The 16,138-nt window shown below is 42.2% G+C and overlaps 1 protein-coding gene across 1 annotated transcript in view; it reads right to left on the reverse strand.

Annotated features, from left to right (window-relative positions):
- Window positions 1–13,677, reverse strand: part of LOC132663408 (uncharacterized) — a 51,214-nt gene extending 37,537 nt beyond the window's left edge. The window contains exons 1-3 of the mRNA XM_081790865.1: window positions 13,641–13,677; window positions 7,725–7,785; window positions 5,494–5,582 (exon numbers count right to left, since the gene is read on the reverse strand). Of these exons, the coding sequence (XP_081646991.1) occupies window positions 5,494–5,582; window positions 7,725–7,785; window positions 13,641–13,677 (187 nt within the window). The remainder of the gene's footprint in view (window positions 1–5,493; window positions 5,583–7,724; window positions 7,786–13,640) is intronic.
- Window positions 13,678–16,138: the final 2,461 nt, after the last annotated feature.

Here is a 16,138-nt window from a genome sequence, read left to right on the forward strand (position 1 = left end):
TTGCACTTTTGGGGTAGCTTCTCTTGTTTTGGAATCCTATGTCTCCTCTGTCTTGGTTTCAACTTCATTTTGTGTCTATAGTACCTGTTCAAATGTCAGACTTAACAAATAGTGCTTGATCTATCAGCATTCTGTGTCTGTGCACATCCCAACATGCCTTTATGTTATCATAATTTTTCCTTGGTATTTTGTATGGCTATAGAATATCAGATTCAGAATCTTGTAGAACTTTGAATACGTCTTTAACTTTTCACAGGCCGGGTTGCTGATGAGAAAGAAGGCTGATATCGGCCTGATCCTAGATGTACTTACTTGTTTTCTAGATGAACTCTAGTGTGGCCCTTGCTTCTGGAATCTGTTTGAAAGCAAGAGCACATGCCCTGGCCACAGATAATGGTGTGTGAATCAGGCCCAGAGGAGGGAAATGGGGGATCTGGGAGAGACGCAATTTGGAGGTAGGATCTGCGGGGCTCAGTGGGTCTCCTTTTGAAGCTTGGCTTCACTTCTCAATTTTTCTGAAAAGCCTAGCTGGAGATTTGCATTCTTCAGGCAGTCATGGTCAGTGGGAATTAATGAGTGCCCACCATTTACTGAAGTGTGGCACAGCTGAACTGAGGGGTATAACATATCCAGCCTGTGTTTTAAGGACGCTAGATCCTTCAGAGGTAAAATACAATTGATGCAAGCCTTTGTCTTTCACTAGTAGTTTATATTTTGAATTCTGTTGTGTTTGTTTTCATCACTGAGGAGCCAGAAGGTAACCACAAGTTGCAGTTTAAGTTGGTATTATTATTGTTTTTATATTGTTATTATTATGAAATGGATGTCCGCCTTTGTGGGTGACATGACACATGTACTATTGTGAATTGTAAATTGTGGTTTTGGAAACACTATATGGTAAGCCACACTGGCAAGATGAGTTATATAAAAAGGGCTGGACGTATTTTGGAGTACATCTCTGCTTATCCAGGCGAATCTCGAAGAGTCTCTCGTCTATACCAGGCCTGGATATATCCTTGTTCAATTGCAACTTTTCCTCAGGGCCTAGAGATAGAGCTTTAGAGGTGCAGATAGGTGTAGGTTGACATACAAGAGGCAAAATGGAGCACGAGAATGGTTCAAGTGTTCGAGAGATGACATAGGAGTAACAATTTCTTCGCTATTAAAATCTTTATGTGGAGATTTGTGACGTGAATAAATCAGTCTACTGAGAAGGCGGATAAAAGCTCTCTCTTTTGTGTAACTAGAAAAATAATAGCCCCTATCCAGGAGGACATTTTGAGGATGTCTCCTACTGACACCATGATTCTGCCATGTTCTAAAATATTTATTAAAAGAGATTAGAATCATCAATAATTGTTACTTGATGGAGGTTTGTGGAAATATGCTCTTGCAAGCTCTGAGAACCATGTGGTTCTCTTCAGAACAAATAATGAAGGTCAAAAGCACCATTGATGCTTACTTTGCCACAGTGCATTAAAAATAATATTCTTTGTCTGAAAGCTGCTGAATCTGATACACCACTTTGAATCCTTCTAGTGCATTAGCAGGGTATGACATACGATGGTGGCTCTATGTGTGGACGACCTTTGTGCTTAGAATTAGGGGATGACAGTAGGCAGAGTAATTTCAGTTACCACATACCAGAATTATAGATCTGTAGAAGGCTGTTGGAATCACAAAGCTGAGATAAACTTGTCATGTACAAGAGGAATTTTTATCTGAAAAGTACCTCTTTTTCATAGTTCTTCGTAGTGAGATAGGGTCTATGGTGGGGGAGATAGGCAAGGGACAGGAAGAAAACCATGGTGCAGTGACTTTCTGCTTCCCTGGACAAAGCACTCAACTCACCTGGTGTTTTGTTTTTTTGTTTGTTTGTTTGTTTGTTTTATTATTGGTCAAGTAGCTTAGGTTGGACAAATCACCATCCTGTTGGATTTTTAATTTTATTATTTTATCTAAAATTAATTTTATATGCTCATTATTCCCTATACAGTTGTTTTTTTCTCCTTTTCAGTCTCCTCTTTGCTTGTCTCCTCTTTCTTTCTCTTAGTTCTTTCATAGTTATTTGGTCATTCATTAGTTCAGTAAGCACCCATGGAAGACATTCTCTACGTAAAAGCACTGTGTGTTATGGTGGGTCCAAAAATGGGTAACAAATGGTTCTAATCCTAAAGGACCTCACAGCCTAGTTAGGTTGAGAAGAAAATATCTAGATGTTACCTTTGTGCTTTGAGTTATTTCGATGCTTTGGGAGTAGAGCTCTTCTTTTGTGTGTATAGATTCCCCTGGTATATGCCGCAGAAATACACAGGGAAAAGTGAAGAAGTTAACTGTGTGGGCCTGGTGTTCATATTGCAGACTCTGGTCCCTCCATCCTTGATTCCTCCTTACCTTTCATTTCCATCTGTGGTAAAAACTAAGATACCTCTGTGACACCTCCAGCTCTTTTGGAAAACTCGTACTTGAAGGCTATCGTTACAAATCCCTCTTTTGCCATTTTCCTCCCATATTCATTGGATTCATTACTATGATTATTTAAAGGGGCCACCTAGGGGGCACCTGAGTGGTTCAGTGGGTTAAACCTCTGACTCTTGATTTCGGCTCAGGTCATGATCTCACAGTTCATGGATTCGAGCCCCGTGTCAGGCTCCGTTCTGAAGGGTGGAGCCTGCTTGGGATTTTCTCTCTGCCCCTCCCCCACGTGTGTGCTCTCTTTCTCCCTCTCTCTCAAAATAAGTAGACTTCAAAAAAAAAAAATAAAGGGAGCGGCTAGGCTCAATTCACAAACTGAGAGAAATTCAGTTTCTAGAGAATTCGGCTAGAGAATTTCAATTCTGACTTTTGCAACATTTCTTTGTTATTCTCTTAAAAAGTGCAAGATGGATACTTTCCCTCAATGCTTCCTGGATCTCTCCTGTTGAAACAAGACATCCATTTCTGACACTTCAAAAAAAGTATCTTGGTGGCAAGAGACTCTTCGTTTCCCGCTCCCGGATCCTTCTAGGCACTCTTTGTGGCAAAGCTTCCTCAGAGCTGCAGGGCAAATCCCCAAAGCCCTGGCTCAGTGGGTTCCGAGTGGGCCTCCCTGGCATTCAGCAGAGTGACTGATGACAGCACTGTTCATCATGCCAAGCTCTCTCCAGAGCACAGGCAGGAAGGCCCCTCATGTTCGCTTCAGAACCACAGAATCTTCATGCAGATCTATTCTGACGCAAGTGCGACAGCAAAATAATTTTCCAAATGCTTTACGACCCCAGGCACCTCTAAAATAGCTTCACTTGTCACTTCCGTAGCCTCAAATCAGAATTAGACTAATATCGAGGGGGCTGGCAACGGCACATTAGCCTGTCAAGCAGGAAGATCTGAACTTACGGGGAGTGTAACACGGTCTGCAGATAGAAACTGTAGAGGAAAGTGCATTTGGCTATGTGACGTGCGCTGCTAGTTTAATACGGACTGAGGATTTGGAGAGGATTGGGAAGGGGTCTGAATCTGACAGTCCTGATTTGCATAACGCTTTACAGTGTGTAATATATTCCCATATACGCTTTCTCTTTTTATTCTCATCACAGACTTGTAAGTGAGGTGGGGGGAGGGTATTGTCTCCACATTAGAGAAACAGCCTCCGACAAGTTCAAGACCTGCTTCAGGCCCAGGTGGAACTGTTTGTGTCCAGCGTGGTGGCGGCTTTCACTCACCATTGCCTCCTGAATAGCTAACACATTGCCTGGTGTATAGTTGGCACGTAAAGAGTCGCTAAATAACTTACATAGTGGCTGAGCTGGAACTTAAATCTAGGACGCTTCTATCTTGAGGTGAAGTGTTGATTGCCTTCCTTAGGGGAAAAAAGTAATTCAGAATCCTAGCATTGCTGTGGACATGACCTTTAAAACTTGGCTCCAGAGCAGTAGGGGGCCTGATGGCTAACCTGGGCTGGGAGAGCTGGGTATTCGAGGTATGGCAGGGCTGTCGATGAGTGTCAGGGATAAAAATGGGCTCGGGTACCAGACAGACAGGCAGCCGGGGAGAAAACTCCATTTACATAGCTCAAGGACTCTAACTAGGCTCAGCCAGTCTGTAAGATTGATATTTCAGCTACTTCTTCCCCTTCTCCTTATGAGGAACTTGAGGCAGGAGAAGGATTTTGGCTAAAGTCACCTTGAGTTGAGGATGTTTTTAGTCTGAAGTGTAGGTTCTCAGTCACTACGCGTTTCTACCTCTGTAGGACATGGTATTCACCCAGCTACATGGGGATCAGCTAAGCGAAATCCAATTCATCATGTGAGTCTTGTCCCAGATCTAACGGGGCGACAGGTGTGTGTGTAGCACCGTGCCATGTGATTGATGGTGTGATCAGGGAGACAGAAGCATGCAGAGGCCCATGCCTGACAGAGCTGAGACTAGAGGGCTTGCAGCAGGAAGGGGGCGTAGCATGAGAAAGGGTGGGGAGAGAAGCCCGCCTTGGGAGTGATTGGAATGCCCCGTCCCAGGAGGCTGTAAGTGAATCACAGCCAGATCCGGAAGGGTTGGCTGTGTCCCATGCTGGGGTTTGAACTTGAGGATGAAGCATAAGAAAAGCCACTGGAGAAATCCCTGCAGGGAGTTGCTTTGAATAAATGTGCATTGTAGAAAGTCACTCTTCATAATTTCTTAGAAGTGTTTGCGATTTTGGAAACTCCCCATTTTACAGAACCACCATATTTCAAAAAATAATTTCTAAACTAGAATTTGTAAGGCCTGGGGGGAGATTTAAATGCATATTACGTAGTTGTACATGAAAGAGGGCAACACATGTAATTAATGTGGATGATGCTGCATACATTAGGGGATTCTCTTTATCCCTCAGGGCAGGGTCTGCAGCCCATCTTTAACCTTTCTGGCTTTCAAAACCCTGCAGGATATTAAATGTGTCAAAAGGCCATTTACAGTATATTTGTCTATGGTAGGGAAGAAGACTGCCTTCTGATCCATGTAAATATTCCTTATTGATTTAAAAAATTCAGCCTGACAAAGTATAAAGTAGATATTTAAAATGTGCATAGTGCATGAAATTACCTCACATTACTAGTAAATGCATGCCTTGTAGCAATTATGTCACTTATGCTTACACTAATTAAGTGTTGATGTGTGAGCAGTAAGTTGCAATGATGTCGTTAACTAATGTACATAAATATTCCCTTTAAACTGTAATTGCACTTTGCCACAACGTAAAAGGAAGGCAAGCTTAATTTAGGAATTATGTAGGACTGTCCTTGGAGAAAATGTTAAGGAACTCAGGAAAAGGGAGGGTTTGGTTCCCGAGCACTGTTTCAATTACAAGAGTGGGGGGAAGAAGAAATGGGGAGGGGAGAAAGAAGGGTTTCAGGAGTGTCATTTACAAATGTGTTGAGAATATTTGCCAGTTCTTTTTGAGACACAAGTGATGTCCAGGCGCCCAGTATCATCCGCACAGACTGAGTTTTACAAGCTGAAGGAGCCAGCAAGACTTACCGCACACAGTCTGCAGCAGACAGTATGCTGCGTTTTTGTCACCAGCACTTAGCTGATCTTTGGGAAATTTGCGGTGGCGTGCCCATTTCCTGCAGTGAAGATTTACGATGCCCAACAATGATGTGATTTTATTTTTAACTCTAAAACTCCGCAAACTCCCTTTGTTCCCCCAGAAACTAAAGCCCAGCCAGGTAGCATGAGAGGGGATGTGTCGTCCTGAATTGCTTCTGCAACTCGAGTTAATTCAAGATGGTGAGGCTTCTGTGGTTTGGGGTCAAAGAGCTCAGAATTCGCTAACTAGGTGTCTGAGCCCTCCCTCCGGGGCAGGGGTGGGGGGGCACAAATTATTCTCATTTTGTGGCTGATAATGACCCCCCCTCTGAAAATAGTAAGGTTATTTTCTAAAAATATTCCTCCCTCTGCCAAGAACAAAAGAAAGACCGGTGCCTCTTACAGAGCTTAAAAGAAGTTTGTTGACTCATGCTAAGAAGGAAACTAGCAAAGAGGCCTGGCTGTAATTATTAGTGACAGCATCTGGGGTAACAGCAGTCAGCAGACAAACCTCAATTAGGCTGGCAGCCCCAGCCCCTACTGGGGCAAGAGCGTGAAGTGTGTGGTAAAGAGTTTGAGATATTTTCACTTTACTTTGGCCTCCACTGTTAGAGTTTAGTTTGTCAATTGAGATTTTAACATCAGGTGAAATGAGAGGCCATTTGCATGGTATTTGTACTTGAAGTTTCTTAATCCATAGAATTTTAAGTGACATCTATGCTTAGCATGATATTATCAGGGTGCAGGGGCACCTGGGTGGCTCAGTCGGTTAAGCGTCCGGCTTCAGCTCAGGTCACAATCTCGCAGTTTGTGAGTTCGAGCCCCGTGTCGGGCTCTGTGCTGACAGCTCAGAGCCTGGAGCCTGCTTCGGATTCTGTGTCTCCCTCTCTCTCTCTCCCTTGCCCACTTGTGCTCTGCCTCTCTCTTTCTCTCAAAAACAAATAAATGTAAAAAAAAAAATTATCAGTGTCCAAAAAATATTACTTTTAGGTGAAATCACTCTATCGGGATGTAGTTTTAGTACCTGTATGACTTCATTTCCTTGGATGGGCCACGTTACCCTTGAATCACTCAGGAGAGACCATGTTTCATTAGAAGGACACATCACCCCACACTCTCTGTGGCTTAAAACAACAAAGGTTTACTTCTGGTTCATGTTTCATGTTCATCACATACCATCAGAAGGTTCTGTTCACAATAATCCCTTACGGGTCTGGTCTGATGACAGGAGAGCCAGTCTCCATGTCTGAAGGAAAAGAGGGCTCTGAAAGGCCTCACAGGGTAACTGGAATGGTCTGCAGTGGCCCCTCTTCCTGGCACACCCCACCCAAACATAAGAAGGCAAGTAAGTATAATCCCACCATGTGCTGGGGAGGGAGAGAATTAGGTAGGTTTGGCAAAACATATACCACAATATTTACTTTTCTTACACTGAATTTCATCTTAGAACGAAATGTTTATCTAGTGGCTTCTCTAAGAGAGTCTCTGTGCTAGTTAGTGCTTTTTTATGCTATCTCAACCATCAGCCAAGAGGATGAAAAGGAAGATTCTTGTGATTGAACCACTTTATTACCAGCTAGCGAAAATGGACATCGGCCCAGTTCCCATCTGCCACACCCACTGTAAATGAAATGTCAGTGCCAAGCACAGAGGATGAATTTCACAGTCCATTTCTTGGTACAGTTTGAAGTTCTGCATTGCCTATTTTTAAAATTAAAAGATACTATATTACACAAATAGATTGAATGCAATTATAAAGAAGGATATAATTAAAAATACCAGCAGCAAAATCTCTTCCAGAATTAAAATGACTAAAAACAATATTAATTTGGACGGAAATTTGTATTGAAGATTTCTTTGAGGCTCTCTGCACTGAAATTTAAATCCTTAGGTGGCTCAGATGGTTTGGTTGGGCACCTGAGCTAGTAAGCCATTAATTTTTGGATTATTTATATCTTAGACCGCACAGTTCTTCTTGCTTCTCCAAAGATCTCTTCAAGTACTTCTTAGAATTTTAAGCAGCTGACATTGAGCTTTCCTGAATGGAGACGAAAGGAATCATTTGTATGTATTGAGTCGGTAAAACAGAAAACAAAATGCCTACATTTTGTTATGTAGGTTAAGGGGATGGGGGGGATTGGAAAATGTGGATTAGACGGTAGATTCTTTATTCCACGTACCTGAAAAATGCCACATTCGTTGTGGGTTGGGTGTATTTTCGGGTCTCGTCAATAAGTAAAACTGTAATTTATTAAAAGCAATCACAACTTAGAAGACGCCAGACTCAAGTCTGAAAGACAGAAGCTGCATTTGTTTCTTGCTGGCTCAGAGGAGCCTCAAACTTGCAATGCACCCTTTTGAAAAAAAGTGAAAGTCAGGGTTTATGAAGAGTTTGGGATAAGTATTGGGTTTGTCAGGTTAAATTTAAAGGAGGCAGCACTGTGATTGGTGAAGCAATTAATCGGATCAATTAACACCAGTAATTAATTGTCTAGGGTCTGGCAGTAGGTAGTGTGGTGATTGTTTGCTGACTGAGGGATTTAACACAAGGGTTAGGTGTTTGAGGCATTAGTGCAAAGTTCTTTTTTATATTCACACAAGGGTTCAGATCTTACCTTCAAAACTCTTTCTTTCTTCCACTGCCTATAATATTCACTGAAGACTTCCATTATATGAGAAGTCTAAAGCTAATCCTTTTCATATTTTAGCTTATAGGTGAGATATAGCAACCAAAAGTTTTTGAACCTTTACCGTATGACAGGGACTTTGCTTTCCAGTGGCATTTATCATCTGAGGCTGGTAAGGGAGTCAGAATTGAACACAAGTAAGTATTAAAAAAAGTGGCAAGAGCTAGGATAGAATACCATAGTGAGGACGTGATGGAGAGAATACTCATTTGTGCCTCGTTCTTTAGTTAAGAATAACCTCATTCTTTAGTTAAGTCTTAAAAGGTAGGGCAACATGTGTAAGGCCATAAGTTGAGTTGAGAGATTCTGGGCAGAGGGGAGGTATGTGGAAAGGCAGAGGACTGTTTAAAGCCATGCTTTTCAGGGGACCACGAGCAATTCTGTGTGCATTGTGGAGTAATTTGTGTTTCTCCTTCCCCCACCTCTCACTTTCTCCCTGGTTTCCCTAGGTCTTGCTGTGAACTTGAAGTCTAGTTAACAGAGGGGATCTTTGGGAGTACAATTGAAGTTGGCAAAAGACTAAACATTTTCAACACAATAACTGTGCTGGAGATATGGAAAAGAAAGATCTAATTGTTTCTAAGATATTTAACCTTGAACTAGTTCTTAAGAAGAGCCTGCTACCTCTTCCGTCCACAGAGTTGGTAGCAACTACCCACTGCTAGGTCCCAGCTGGCTCAGAGGAAGGAATTTTCTTTTATGCTGACAGCCCCTCCTGAGATCCAGAGATAAAATAAGTGGAATGGAGGAGAGAAAAAAAAATTATGAGGATGAGGGGGCTGTGTTTGAAGAGGAAAAAGAGAGAGGGTATAGGATATGTTAGGATGCTTTAAGTGATAGGTTTGGTGTTCAGTAATAAAGGGAATTTACTGACTCATTTACTCAATCCAAATGCCCACAGTGTCCTCAGGAATGAAACCTCATTTGTGTGTGTGTGTGTGTGTGTGTGTGTTTGTGTGTGTGTGTGTTTCTCTGAGTATTGTGCATCACTCTCTGCCCACACTCATGTTGACTTTATGCTCATTGCAAAGTAGGTGGTAACAGCTACAGGCTGTAAGTTTCCTTCTTCACAGTCAGGGGAAGTAACAATGTCTTCCCACATTCCTCCAAGTCCAGAGCTTTATTATGACTGGAGCATCTTAGATCATGTGCCTGCCTCTGAAGCAATCCTAGGAGCCACACGAATGCTCTGAGCTGTTTGGATCAGGGCCAATTTATGTACCCATCCCTGAACCATTCACTGTGGCAAGAGAGGTGCCATGGGCTCGCCTAGTTTAGGCCAATCCCAGCCTCTTGGAGTCAATCCAGTTCAAGCTTCAAAGCTTTTTCTCAGCAGGAGAAAGGAGAAATTGGAGAACTGAAGAAATGTTCTCCAGTAGGATAATATTTCGTCTGAGGAGGCAACCACAAAGTCCACTTCATGTGACCCTATGTGATACCCCAAAATCTATACTGAAGACCTCAGGCCTTTTGAAAGGCCTGGCTTTCCTCTTCTTTAAGGCCTGGAACATAAAAGGTGAAAGTCTCGACTGAACAATTGCATGTACTGCTGACTTCATGTGGCAAGAGTATGTTCTTTCAATTCTAGACTGCACCTACCCTTTACCCTGGGGCTAGAATCACAGCCATGTCATGGGTGAGGAGAAGGGGCCAGATTAAGGAATTTAACATTTATCTTGAAGAATTTTAGAATTATCCCAGAAGAATTTTGAGGTAAAAAGGTTTATAATGAGGTTTATGGTTTGGAAAGGCAATGCTAATTACTCGAATGGACAATAAATAGAAGAGACTGAAATCAAAGAGAAGATTTAAGAAGGGTTCTAAGGGTTTAGAGCACCTGGGGGGCTCAGTGGGTTAAGCATCTGACTTCGGCTCAGGTCATGATCTCGTGGTTTGTAGGTTCGAGCCCTGCTTCAGGCTCTGTGCTGACAGCTCAGAGCCTGGAGCCTGCAGGCTGCTTCAGATTCTGTCTCCCTCTCTCTCTGCCCCTCCCTGACTTGTGCTGTGTCTCCCTCCCTCCCTCCCTCTCTCTCTCTCAAAAATAAACATTACAAAACATTTTAAAAATGGGAAATTGTTATCCTTAAAAAAAAAAAAAATGGTTCTCAGGGTTTAATAAGTGAATCAATAGTGGCCATAGTGAGGGTTTGGTGAGAGAGAACAGAGAGTCTGTGAGGAATGGCTATAAACATAATGGCACCTTTTTCTAAAAGGAAAGTAGTAATTACAAAATACTCATATCCTGACACAGACCAGAAAAGTCATGATTGTTTTTTTCCTTTTTGTTTCCTTATGGATAGAATAAAGATAGTTTGCAAAGGTCTGAAACTCCATTTCCTTTCATCTGCTGAATTTCCGACCACCAATGAATACAGAAGCATATGTCTTTGTTTGTTCTTTCTTCCTTAGATGAGGGACTCTGAAGACTGCTGTTGCCTCCTGTGTTGTTCATATCAGTAGAGGTGCTAATTGTTGGTGGGGTTTAATAACTGCAAAATCAAGGGATATTGTTGAAAACACAGGTTTCATATTATTGACAAATTCCAATATTCCTAACTAGTAAGTCATTCTGAGTCTTGAGAGTGAACTCTCTCTAGATTAGAAATGTTAAAGGTCAATGATTGGGAGAGACTGGCTGTCTTTGTTTTATTCCTTAATGGTTTTCTGAAAAAATTATTATTTTATTTTTTTATTTTTTAAGTTTTTTTTTATTTTGAGGGAGAGAGACAATGCAAGTGGGGGAGGGGCGCAGAGAGAGAGAGAGAGAGAGAGAGAGAGAGAGAATGAGAATGAGAATCCCAAGCAGGCTCCATGGTGCCAGTGCCGAGCCCTATGTGGCACTTGAACTCACGAAACCATGAGATCATGACCTGAGTCGAAATCAAGAGTCAGACGCTCAACTGACTGAGCCACCCAGGCACCCCTCCTTAATGGTTTTGAATGAAGCATGATAGATGGAATTGAAACATAAAAATTTAGACCAAATCCAGCCGACTTGGATTTAGAAGTCACTTTGCTCAGGAAAGCATGTGAGTTTCATTCACACTGCCGGCAAAGGGCGAGGTAAGCTGATGATTAAACAAATCTGTGCTACCTCATTGACAGGATGTAATGTAGGTTTCCCACCGTTAGCCCTAATGGGCCATATAACTGTTGAAGTCATTTGTTATTTTTTATATGGACAATTGGAATCTTGTCTAGTTGAACAAAGGTCTCGCGTTGCTTTACGATACAAGACAGAAAAACTTGGCAGAGAAGAATCATTTGGAAAAGCTTGACATATATAACTGACCAGCTCCTGTTCGGTTTCATTACTGTGGCTTAGGAAGTAAACCTGGGTATGTGAGCTAGATTGGCTCGGATATGTTTATTGCTTTTTCTGTACAGGGAAATTCCAGAGTAGAGAGAAGAAAGATTTATAAAGTAACTGTTGTCTTCACGTGCAGGTGTTGAGTGGGCTTCTACTACCAACTTCATTTTCTGCCTTCGGTTGTTTGGATCTGAGAAGACTGTACAAACCAGGTGAATCTTAGTGATTATACCCCTAGATCTCAGTTTCTGCAATGGCAATGGAAAAACAATGCAGCCTTGAAAATTTCTCCTGAAGATTAAACATTAGTATGTTTAGTATTAAACATTAGTATGTGGTAATTATGAAATGTCCCTAATTTCGGGGTTTGGAATTGCCCTCTCCCACCGACTTGCTATCACGTGGAAGCCCAGAAATAAGGCTTTGGTGTGGGAACTAAGGCTTTCCATGGTCTGATCTTGCTTTCCTGTCCAGCTCCTCTCCTTCTGTCTGGCCCCACTGCCTACACCTTCTACTCTACACACCAGACATAATGTCATTTTGGTCCACTTAAGGTTTCCAAAGAAACTTCTATCTCATACTCCTGGGTGTTCTCTCATCTCACCCTCTCTACCTAACATGCTTGTCATCTGGAGGCATTTTAATCACTGTCCAGGTTTCTAGACCCTTCACGCCGTCCTCCAGAAACCAAGTTGGACTCAAGGCAGATGTTGGCAGTAAGGCTGCGTGTGAGTGCTGAGGGGAAGGCTGAGGAAGGTTTCTGAGGCTCCCTGTTTTTTCTTGATGATGGATATAGAAAGCATCGGGAGTCAGTGCTATCTCTGACTTTACGGATGGGGCATCTGAGTCACAAAGGGTTTAAGTAATTTGTCCAAGGGAACAAAACAAGAAACTTGTAGACCTGGGAATTGGACATAGGCAGTCTGACCTAACAACTAGGGCATTTCCTTTGTGCTATACAGAGTATGGTGAGTGACAGTTGGCTTATCCCTTTCCTGTCCTGCTGTGCCCTTTCCTTCACTCTAATCTAAGCTGCGAGGCTTAACAAAACTTCACTGAGGCCATAAGAGCAACAGGAAGGACTCATATGCAGGAAGAAATGTTGGGAGTGAAATAACTATTGGAATGCAAAGATGTGCTTTCTTTGGTGAACTCTCACTCTTTCTCTCTTTAAATAGTTGGCTTCTTCTAAGGATTCCCACCTCCAACCAGTGGGAAGAGTGTTCCACTGTGTCCCAGTAGCCTACCTTTCTTTGGGGTTCTTTATGTCCCCCCCCCATGCCCTATCTTATATCCATTTCCAAGTCAGTTTATCCATTCTGCTTATTTATTTATTTTTTAATGTTTATTTATTTATTTTGAGAGTGTGTGTGAGCAAGGGCGGTGCAGAGAGAGAGAGAGGGAGAGAGAGAGGGAGAGAGAGAACCCCAAGCAGGCTCTACTGATGCTGTCAGTGCAGAGCCCGACACAGGGCTCACTCCCACGAACCATGGGATCATGACCCAAGCCGAAATCAAGAGTTGGATGCTTAACTGACCGGGCTACCCACGTGCTCCCGTTCTGGTTATTGATTGCTGAGTAACAGACAACCCCAGATCTCATTCATTTAAAAGAATATCTTTTCTACCTAACATGATTTTGAGGGTAGAATGATGGATAGTGCTCAGCTTCTGTTCCACTTTGTGGTGACTGGGATCATTGGATGGTATTCAGCAGAAGGTAAGGCTGGTATGGAGGGACCAAGAATGCTTCCCTCATGGCTTCAGAGGGGATAGCCGGAAGGATGGATTCAGCCGTGTCCTCCCCTTTTCCTTGTAGTGTCATAAAAACCTCATGGCTTCTCCATGTGGTCTCTTCAATAGGGCAGTCAGATCTTTTCATGATATCTTAGGGCTTTCTAGTCTTTGAATATATTCTTTATGATACATGTTTGCCTTTTGACTTTAAAAATCCAAGTCGTGAATGTTCTAGGAGGAGGAAGTGGAAGCTGCCGGTCTCGTAAGACCTAGAAACTGGCACCTGTCACTTCTGCCATATTCTATTGGGCAAGGGGTCACTGAGTCTGCCCAGATTCAGAGGGAAGGGTCATAGACCCCTACCTCCTGGTGGAGGCAGTGTCAAGTAGTTAGTGGACATTGTCGATTGACCCTAGTAACCTTCTGCAGAAAGCCACTGTGTTCACACTGAAGGCAGGGAGACAGTGTGGAGCAGTGGTCAGACACCTAGGCTCTGGCAATTTTACAAGTTAGGATCCTGACCCTACTGTTTTCTTGATTCATGCCTTCAGGCATTTCAGTACTCTCTGTCTCAGTTTCCTCGTTAAAAAAAGATAGAACTAACGCTCATCCCTACTTCATAGAGTGGGCAGTTAATGCATCCATTATGTGCACAGGACAAAGCCTGGAACCCACCGGAGAGCTGTAAAGATGACATATTGTTAGCAGCAGAGTAGCGTCACTCCTTCTTGTCTCAGTGCCTTTGTTCCTGAAGGAAGTCATGGTTGTCCTTTACTAAATGGCCCAATGACATGACATCAGCCTCCTTCCCAATAGAATTTCCACACACTCAAAAAAAAAAAAAAAAAAAAAAGCCCACATGTGTATCCTCCAAAAGAGCAGCCCCTCTTCACCAAAGCTGATGAAAAAATTGCTGGCAGATTTTCTTGACGTTGAGCAATGTAGGTTTCTGTGCTCTTAGGACCAGACTTGGTTATAGCACCATCTCACATCTCTCACAGTGCCTTTTAAATGGTGTTGAAATTAACTGTTCAATCAGCTCTCCCCTATTAGACTGTGAATTAACTGAGAGCAGATACTTGAAACTTTACCTTTTCATTCACACGCTTTAGCAAGATACCTAGCAGTGGGTGTTCAGTATATCTGTAAAATGGGTGATGGTATTTTCTTCATTATTCAGGCAAAGTAGAGGTGGGTCAGAGTGACTGTAGAAGTTGTACTGGTGAATAAAATGTTAGAATTCCATTCTTACGGGAGGTTTTTAAAAGCTAAAAAAGCAAATCTATGTCATAAAGAATATAATTCAAGGGTGGTAATTAAATAATGGTTTCTTCTCTTAATAATGGTTTATTTCTTCTCAAAATATAGAGTGCGTCCGGAATCTAACTGAGATGCCAGTTTCAAATCTTCTTTTTGTTGCTACATGATAAGAAATGTATCATGGCTCCACTGAACTTTAGCACCCCCTGAAATTACAGCTTCTCTCAGTTGCTCGCTTTTTTGTTCTGGCTTATTTTATTTTATTTTTTTATGTATCTATCATTTCTCATCACTTTCTGAAGTTTTGGGCTTTTTACCTTTCCATTGCGTGGGCATAGAGTTCTGGGAAACATATTTTGTTTTCCCTCTTGGTTTTGTAATTCTGCCTTTTGGTTTTCCAGACAACTTCAGATTTGCACTTTTATCACTCCTTTCAGAGAATGTGGACATTGCTTTTGGTTCTCAGTGGCTCGCTGTTGCTCAAGGAGTATCCATTCCTCAAGGATTATGTATCACATTTAGGTCATTGTTCAGTGCCCCCTGTTTCCAAATAAAATCCAGCTTCTTGAGTTAGTTGGGTCCTAGCGGACATAAACGGAGTGGAGAATGACAATCACAACAAATGAATCATGGCCAAAGCTGCCCTAACGAAGGTCCCTAAACCCTACCGATAAAAAAAAAATATATTAACAAAGCTGCTGAATACACAAAGCAAAACTTTAAAAAAAAAATTAGATGTAGACAGTACTCCTTTACTCTTTTCCTTTTTGGAAAAAAAAATTTTTTTTACATTTATTTGTTATTGAGAGGGAGAGACAGAGCACAAGTCGGGGAGGGGCAGAGATAGAAGGAGACACAGAATCTGAAGCTGGCTCCAGCCTCCGAGCTGTCAGCACAGAGCCTGATGCGGGGCGGGAACTCATGAACCGTGAGATAATGACCTGAGCTGAAGTCCGGACGCTTAACTGACTGAGCCACCCAGGCACCCCTCCTCTACTCTTTTCCTAACTGGATCTCCCACCCAGATCACCACTGTAACTCCTAAGTGCAAATGTTGTAAAGTCATTATTACCCCTGGATCTTAACTTGGTTTACTGCAAGGATTTCTTTTACTTTACATGGCATGCTGGTTTAAAGTCTGTGACTGTGATCACTCGTTTTATTTGTTGATTTAATAAAGACTGAAACTTACAGGTTGACTTTTTAGCAAATGAAACTAGCTAATTTTTAACAAATATCTACTAGTGATTGCAATATATACATTGTGTTAAACATCATGGGGGATGTTATCATAATAGAATCCTTCTTTTTTCAGAGCTTCTCAAAGAGAATCTTAGATGTTAAACCTGACTTTTTTTACAGACATTTTTTTAATGTTTATTTTTGAGAGACACAGAGACATACAGGGCGAGTGGGGGAGGGCAGAGAGGGAGGGAGACACAGAATCTGAAGCAGGCTCCAGCTTCTGAGCTGTCAGCACAAAGCCTGATGCGGGGCTGGAAATCCTGAACTGTGAGATCATGACCTGAGCCGAAGTTGAACGCAAAACTGACTGAGCCACCCAAGTGCCCCTAACGCTGAATTTTTTTGAAGTCTCATAG

This window comes from Panthera onca, chromosome D4, assembly GCF_046562875.1.
Source record: "Panthera onca isolate mPanOnc1 chromosome D4, mPanOnc1 haplotype 2, whole genome shotgun sequence".
Lineage (NCBI taxonomy): Eukaryota > Metazoa > Chordata > Mammalia > Carnivora > Felidae > Panthera > Panthera onca.